Source organism: Kryptolebias marmoratus, linkage group LG18 (assembly GCF_001649575.2).
Source record: "Kryptolebias marmoratus isolate JLee-2015 linkage group LG18, ASM164957v2, whole genome shotgun sequence".
Classification (NCBI taxonomy): Eukaryota; Metazoa; Chordata; class Actinopteri; order Cyprinodontiformes; family Rivulidae; genus Kryptolebias; species Kryptolebias marmoratus.
The window spans coordinates 1,465,318-1,473,928 of record NC_051447.1 but is presented as its reverse complement, the minus strand read 5'-3'; the positions used below and the strand labels follow the sequence as shown (position 1 = coordinate 1,473,928).

The window sequence follows — 8,611 nt, the reverse complement described above, 5'->3', positions numbered from 1 at the left end:
TGATCAGCTGAAAAAATCATGTTTGAGTGTAAATGCAGTTTGCAGAAAATTCCCTGCTCAAAAGTTCTTGTCTCTTGCACTGATTTTTTCCTTTAACACTGTGAAGCTCTACTTAGAACCTTCTTAAGATCCAATAGTGCAAAATGCAAATTCTTGCAATTTTTTGACTGGTCTTAAGATTTTGATCAGGAGTGTATGATGTGAGGCTGTGCACAAAGAGCATTTACAGTATAATTTAGATGTCTACTAATTTTTGTTAAAAAGTAAGTTCTGACAAGCAGTCAACATACTTGACGATGCAGAAACATTTGTTTGTACCTTTTGTTTAAAAAAGAAAAACCGAAAGTGATCACTGAAATTATTTTAAACTGACAAAAGTAATAAAAGGAAAAAAGTTACTAAATTCAACCAATGATTATCAGTCACTGCTTTTGAAAATCAGAGGGAGGGATTTAGGAAGAGGAACGGTTTAGAAGAAGTTAGGAATTTGGGGAATGAGCTACAGACAAAATGTTGAGTTTGAAGGTATCTGATAAAGAAAAATTCTTTAGGGAGAGAGACTTGCTTACTGTTAAAAAAAAAATCAAAAATGAAATCAACTTACAAATCTCTCCAGTTTTTTATACCTAATCTACCCCATATGGAGGAAGTGTTATCTCTTGAAGTGGCGCTTCCAGAGTGTGTTTGCAGGGCAAAATGGGGTCTAAATTGAACCCAGATATTAAGCCACTACCACATTCTTAGTCAAGTAAATATATTTATAAAGCACATTTAAAAACTAGTTATAGCCAAAGTGCTTTACAGTAACAATCATATAAAAGACAAAGGCAAAGTTAAAAAACAATAAAATTAAAAAAGAATAAAATTAGCAAATGTCACAAAAGTAGTAAAGCGTGAACATTGTATTATTAAAGACTAAATCAACCCACACTTGGTTAAATATCAGTGAGAACAAGTATGTTTTTATAAGAGATTTAAAAACAGGAAGTGAAGAAGGTTGACTAATATTAGAGGGCAGATTGTTCTGAAGTTTGGGAGCCATGACTGAAAAAGCCCAATGTCCTCTAAGCTTCAGCCTTGTTTTCAGGATGATCAAAAGCAACTGAACAGATGATCTCATGCCATGAAGGAACATAGGGTGGAAGCAAGTCGGCGAGATATGAGGCATTTATAAGTCAGCATAAGAATTTTGTACTCCAAATCCAGTGTTCAAAACGAGTCAACAGTATCAAAAGCTGGAGTTAAATCTAGGAGTACAAAGATTAAAAAGCAACCACAGGCACAGGGAGAACATGCAAACTCCACATGAAAAGGCCCCAGGAAGCGATCTTGCAACCTTCTTGTGATAAAAATCACTAGCGGGACCTGGTAATTCTGCCACAACAAGGGGTGGAAGGTTAAGGGAGCTTTATTCAAAAACAGCGAGTCAACCACACACAGGAACTGGAACGCTAGCAGCTGTACTGGGGGGAGAGAGTAGAAGTCAGTGATCTGAGTTATCTTCAGAGAGGTTAACTTAATGAAGGAGGAGGCACTGACCTGGGGAGTCAAGGTTCGGTGAGTGGGAAAGGCAGGAAGTAAAGCCGAAACAGCGGAGAGACTGGAGCTGATGAAGCAAACCAACGATCTCACAAGGTAAATTACCAGCATAAATCCAGATTCTGAGTTGGACAGTCAATCGTCATACACGGGAGGGCAGAGAGCAGAGAACTTATCCCAAGGGGCAGGCGGTAGGCGAGAGTCTGTGAGGCAGGTGAGAGGCGAGGTCCAGATATTAGTCATTCAGCAAGAATCCGATACGGGCAAGACACAGAGAGGAATCCAAGAAACGAAAGCGTGGTCAAGATAAAGTGGGTCAATCAGAAAAGGCTGGAAAACTCCTTGCATGGAACGTTCAATAATGTGGGCATTGGAGTATAAGAAGGGAAGAGAACAGGTGCAATAGTGGTAATCAGGGTGGGAGCGCAGGTGAAAAAGGTGAAGGTGATGAGGAGCAAGGCATGAGGGAGGAAACAAAACAAAATCTTTGTGTGAGAGGCATCTTGCTGGGAGGCAACAACTCTGACAGTTCAGCTTTGTCACCCTCATTTAGGCTCATACAACATAATATATAGCATGCCTCAAAAATGATCAAAACAACCTCAATCCAATGTCAACTGTAGTTTCCTTTATTTTTGTCAAGTGTAGATGTTAACAGATCGGAGATCACACATTTGTGAGAAACACAGATAGTTAAGGTGCATAAAATGCCTGTGAATTGTCTAAGGGTCACTTCCATTCTCACTGAGAAGAAAACTGTCAGGTCAGCATAATAATTCAGAACTTGTCATGTGTGATAGTCCTTAAGGTCGACAAGGTGTAGGCAATGACATACCAACAAACAGCTGCATAAAGTTGTGTGTAATTTTGGAACAACAGTAACTTTGGCACTACTGGACGACATTGCCAATCAAAGAATTTAAAGGGAGTGTGTTTTCAGGGATCACTCCAATCTGCTGGCACACAATGATGCCTGGGTTATTAGCCGATTTAGAGTCCCTGGGCATTTGTTTGGAACTCTGCATTGAACTGGTCCCAGTGTTACAGAGGGAAACTAGGAGGATTCATGCTTTGCCAATGCCAGTTCAAGTCCTCAGTACACTGTGTTTCCTTGCAACTGGAGCTTTTTAGAGGGAGCTGGCTGACAGTTTGGGCATTTCACAGTCATCTTGGAGCTGTGACATGCCAGTCGTATGGGACGGCCTCATCCGTATGATTCCAAGATATATCAAATTCCCTTATACTGCCGTTGAAATATACTATCATGGGCAGCGACTTGTTTCTTGAAATTAACTTTAATGTTGGACAACATTTTTTTTTATTTCAGGCAAGAACCAGAATTTGAATCCTGCTGCAGTAACAGCATATGACGACCAATAAAAATTCTACCACTTGTCTCCAGTTCTAAAACTAGTACATTTATTTCACATTCAGTAAAAAAAATGCCTGACTTGATGTATTTGCCATGGTTATTTGGACACAGGGTGAAAGCCTGCCATGTTTTTATACTAATTTGCTTTTTTATTTATGGAGACAGGGTGGTCCAAACAGCACATGCAGCTGTGCTCTATTCCATGTAAATTGGGATGTATGAAGGAAAGTTGCACAGAAACAGGTGTGCACACTGTTTCATTCATCTGAATTTTTTTGTGTATTCACTTTTCAAATTTTGTCCAAATGCCAACTTTTAGTGTGAAAGCTGTGCACTTGTTTATACATAAGGCCCCAGGTCCTTCTTGTTGACTAGAATAGGAACACAATGCCATCTGCAAAGGTTTCCAGTATTCAATCCACTTGGACTTTTAGCCGCTTCTGGTACATGTAGAGGTCTGGTAGATCTGAGCATAGAGGCAGAACCACTGGCTAAATCCAATAAAGTCTCTGTTGAAAGATGTATTGGTGAGCTTCAAAATGGAGGAATGCATCCCATTGAAGACCAGAATAAGACCGTTCAGATAACTTCAGATAAGCCTTAATCCTCAATAGTACACCTCCCAACTTTTTGTGCCTTCTCTAGAATTTCCTGTGGTGAAAAGTGCATGGCCAGTGGTGGCAGATGCTTCTGTGTATTTGATAAATTAGGAGGAAGATTGTTAAATTATTCTATATATACTGCATTGACTGTTTATCAATTTCAAGGCTAAAAAGTATTTTATAATCGGAAACATGCACAGTAGAGACATCAGAGCAGCAAATAATTTAAAAAATCAGACTTAGGAAACAGAAAGTAAAGCATCTGTGACAGGCGGCTGGCCATGACTGATGCCATCTTGACCCTTGTCAGCACCAAGGATAACAGAATTGTAGTATGGGCTCCACCAATCTTTCTGCTTTCCCCAAGTGCTCCCAGGGCTCCATCAGAGCATGGTGTTCCCCAGCCTTAACTGCTGCTTTTTATCAATTTGAAGGTAAAAGTAAGAATGAGGACCAACATTCAAACAAAAGGATGACAGGTTCTTTAGACTAAGTAATCTCCTGATGGCCAGTCTGATAAAACCTCACACAGATGCAAAGTAATGATCTTTCAGCTGTTGAAGGCTCATTTAGTACAGAAGAAAGGAGATTTCTAGGTGTGACTGGAGACTAAAAAGTTAGTCAAGAGTAAATTTGAACTGCAGCTGCAAAAAATTATATTCAAATATTTTTTGTTTGTTTTATAGAGAATGGATTTAGAGTTCAGTTTTTCTTGAACAGTGTAGTTATTGGGCCAAGTATTTCAAGGTCTTTTGTAGTTTGAAACTACATGTTTATATGGTATAAAATATTTAAGTTTGGAGGCAATTTTACATATAAAGACCTAAACGTTAATACCAACTGGACAGCAGAAATGTTCTATTTGTTGGATGTACTCATAAAGAAACCATAAAACACTTTACCAAAAAAAAACATGTTTTTATTTGTTGAACTATTTTTTCACTTGCAGGACGTTTCTCCTAGAGCTGGAGAACTGTGCAGAGAAACCAGAGCTGGTGGGATCATGTTTTCTGAAAAGGGTCAGTAAGTTAAGTGGCTTGGAAAAAAGTCCAAGCTATTGTTGTGTCCTGAGGTTTGCACTAAATGCATGTGTGTATGTTCTGTTAATTCTTGTCACTGGACAGTAATGCTGTGACAGCACTGGGCAGAGGAGCTTGTGTTAGGAGTGTAGAGGAAGCATAGCATACATGTAATAGTTTTTGAGTTTTGTTGGCCATCTCCTTATTTCATTTACAACCGCTCAACAAAATTGGTGATGAGGATGAGCACTTCAGTACTGACTCCACTGCCATTCCTTCATCATGCCGGTGAGCCTCTTACAAGGTTTACAACATGGTGGAAAATGTTTGAGAATTAACTGCTTGTCTCATAACTGCACAAGACGCTTGTTCGATTGAAAGATGACGGGCCATTTTATTACACTGCTTATGATTAGAGGGACTGTGTATGTTTGACACACGTCCAGAACAATATACAACATTTAATGAAGCCATGACTGAACTAAAAAACATTTTGTGCCCAAGTTAATGTGTTAACGTGCAGACACACATTCAGACATGTGAATGAAACCACATTATTGGGCATTATTGGCACCCTGCATTGGAGAAAGCCCTACCTTTTTTTCAAGTGAAAACAGCAGTTAAAAATGTTACTCTCAGCTAGGAGTACATTCCCATCCATACTAGCACAGACTGTAAATGCAGCATGTGCTCACTTTTGAGGACAAAGAGGAGCAAAAACAACTCAACCAGGTGAACCTCTACTCCATGCTCATTATGAACAGGCAAGTCATAAAAATCAACATTACTGCTTCAGATGTGGATCAGATACACATCGAGTGTGTGTTAGGAGTGCAGAGGATGAACATGGATGAACATGACTTAACTGAGTCATGTGATGTCATAATAGAATGCATGTAGTAAAGTTTCCCTTACAAAAAAATCCCATGAAAATCACATGTGACTTTCACATGTGATCACATGTGATCACATGGGAATTTTTTTGCGGATTATGTGAACCACATGTGGAAAATGGGAATCACATGTGGAAATATGTGATTTTTTTGTGGATTATGTGAACCACATGTGGAAAATGGGAATCACATGTGATCACATGTGAATTTCGTGGGATTTTTTTGTAAGGGTTTTAAATTTATGTAATTTACAACCACCACAATGGCCATGAACACACATGCCAGTTGACAGATACCCCACTGCTATAATAGCTTGGCCAACGGAGGAAATAGAAGCCATTGATATTAGAAGACAAAAGCTTCACACAAAGTATAGAGAGTTTCACCCTAAGTCCTGCACCCTAAGACGGAACACTCAGAGAAAGTAAATGACAGGATATAGAGGATGAAACGACTAAGATTCTGGTCTACAAAAAGAATAAAGCCTCCAATGATAATGGCTAAGCGAATGTCTCAGTCAGCAGAAACCAAGTGTAGAAGAGGAGTAAAGAGAGGAACCATCGTGGAAAGAGAAGTCCCTGCACAGTACGTACCACCAGCAGATTGAGGAAGTTGTTGATTTCAACAATTCACACTAGTGGCTACAGAGGTTGAACTGAAAAGACAGCACAAAGGCACTGATCATGGCAGCACAAAAGCAACAGAGGCTGGGGTTTACGATACCAGACAGGCCCCAAGATGCAGGCTGCACAAAAATGCCCCTGAGACAGTCCAGTACATAATAGGAGGATGTAAGGCAGCCAACATATGACATACATAGAACACCATAACTAAGTGGCTGGAATAGTGTACAGGAACCTCTGTACCGAGTATAGACTGGAGGTCTTGCAGTCAATATGGATAGTCCACCAAGGGTGGTGGAGAATGGCATGGCTAAGATACCATGGGACTTCCATATTTGTAGGTGAAAAAAAAGTATGTTTCACACCGAAATGATAGTCAGGTACGGGGGATTTTATTGACACATTTGGGCTTCTTCAGTTTGCCCCCAAATCCCGAAGTATCTTTGAAACAGGGCGTATTTATACACACAAAATACATTGATGTGTATTGCATACTTCTGACCACTTACGTAATTCCTACGACACTTACAGGAAACCATCCAGAACAATTGGCCGAGTCTACCTCAACTCAATCTCAGAATAAACACTCTGTGTTCCAGGAAATATCTGTTATCACAAACCCACTGTAAATATTTTTTGGATCCTTTCACAAGCTTCTCATTCTTCCTGTCAGAACTGCCCACAAATTTTTATTGGGTTAGAATTAGGGCGTTGTCATGGCCACTCCAAAAGATTGACTTTGTTGTCCTTAAGCCATTTTGTAATTACTTTGGCAGTATCCTTACGGTTACTGTCCGGAATGTTTTAAAAGCTTTTCTACCTAATTCAGTAAGACCTCCCAGTTAAGGTAAAAGAATCAGGTCATGTAAAAAAAACATTATAGCCGCCTGTACTTTTTTGGGGGGGATGAAAAACTCTTAGGAACAATTGTGTAAATGAGAATATAGGAATTGTTTATTTTATGAAAGGACAAAGCAAAACATGAGTCAGAGTTTTAAGGTTTATGATGAACCTTAGGGCTCTATGGTGAACTAGGTCAAGAGCATAGAAGCATTTTGAAGAGGCATGTACAGTAAATTGTATCTCTGTAATCTAACAAAGACAACAGTTGATACAGTTTTTTCAGCTTCATGACAAAAAGAAGACTTAATTCTAAAAAAAAATCAAGTTTTAGCTAGAGTTATTTTACCCACCACTTGATGTGAGACCAAGTAGAGAGGATCTCTTTCACAGACACTACTGCCAGATTCAGCGGTTGTAAGCTCTAGAGGTTTGCTCCACCTGAGCAAAGACAGTGAAACCTCACAATGAGAATGAGTCTGCAAGACAACAAAGGGGACCAGCCAGGTTTAGACACAGAATCCATAGAACACCTGTGAATAAAATAACAAGGATACTTTTTAATGTTCATCCAGGACATAGTAGAGATAAGTGATCCATTCTCCTGCCCATCGCTCTTCTTTGAGCTCATGTGCAGGGTGCATCTTCCCATCGGCTGAATAAAGTAGTTGTTGGTTCCATGTCAAACAAAATATTGTCTTTTTCTATGTGGGCTGCCTTACCTCCTGAATCAGACTCTAATCTGGGCTTGGCTACCCAATAAATGTGCCTCCATATGTTCTTATGGTCTCTGTGTCCTACAGTGAGAAATGAACAAGGTTTACAAATAAGCCATGCTTAGAGGTTTTGGTGTGAGGGACATCATCCTGGTGACTCACAGTTTGGATTCTTAACTCAATATACAATGTTGTTAAATGGTCTTGTTCTAGATTTTGCTGAAGAAAAATATCTGCACAATCAACTATGAGTACTATCACTATGCTAAATTTATGTAGCTTTAAACAATGCGTGGCAAATTGGTGTCCATCATGCTGGAAACCGTCTTGCTGACATCACTGAATAAATACTTTTATCAAGTTTGAGGGCAAAAAAAACTCAGTTCAGACTCATATTCTCAAAATAAAAACTGATTTGTGATAATAAATAAAAAAACAACAGAAAAGGCTGATGTGGCAGCAAACAAAAAATGTACAGCAGGACACAAGGAGCAGGACTTGACTGTGGCATGAACAAACATCACAGAGAGAAACATCAAGACTAGAATACTACTGACTTGAGGGCACAGGAAGCACACAGATCAATACAATACAATAATACATATTAACATGAAACACAAGGTTAAAGAAAATTTTAAAAATCAAACACAGAACTAAACATGAAACACAAACACTAAATATATTAAAAACAACTCAAAAACACCCAAGTTGTCATCTTAAATATCATTTGACTGAAGATTTCACAGAAAAAATTTAAATTATCATCTATTAGAAATGCCCTTGATGCATAAGAACAATGTATCTGGATCGAAGCTGAAGTTGGCTTCCGATTGTAGCTTCTGATTCAGGAAATGGCTAAAGAGCGATTATAACAGAGGCTCAGCTGTATTTGCTGAACATTTTCTTTTTAATAGGTGAATAACGGCAACGACTGTTCGTAACCAAGCAACCGAAATCAACAGAAGGCTAGATAGCGTCAAAAAAGACAAAACTAGATCCTGTTAAGA

At 39.0% G+C, this 8,611-nt stretch overlaps 1 protein-coding gene across 15 annotated transcripts in view; it reads left to right on the top strand.

Moving 5' to 3' along the window:
* Window positions 1-8,611, top strand: part of mcf2l2 (MCF.2 cell line derived transforming sequence-like 2) — a 143,554-nt gene that overhangs the window by 59,616 nt on the left and 75,327 nt on the right. For all 15 annotated transcript variants that reach the window (XR_005234393.1, XR_005234395.1, XR_005234394.1 and 12 more), the window contains one exon: window positions 4,463-4,532. Coding sequence is in view for 10 of the 15 variants with exons in the window: in XM_037981149.1 (XP_037837077.1) it covers window positions 4,463-4,532 (70 nt within the window). In the remaining 5 variants the exon portion in view is untranslated. The remainder of the gene's footprint in view (window positions 1-4,462; window positions 4,533-8,611) is intronic.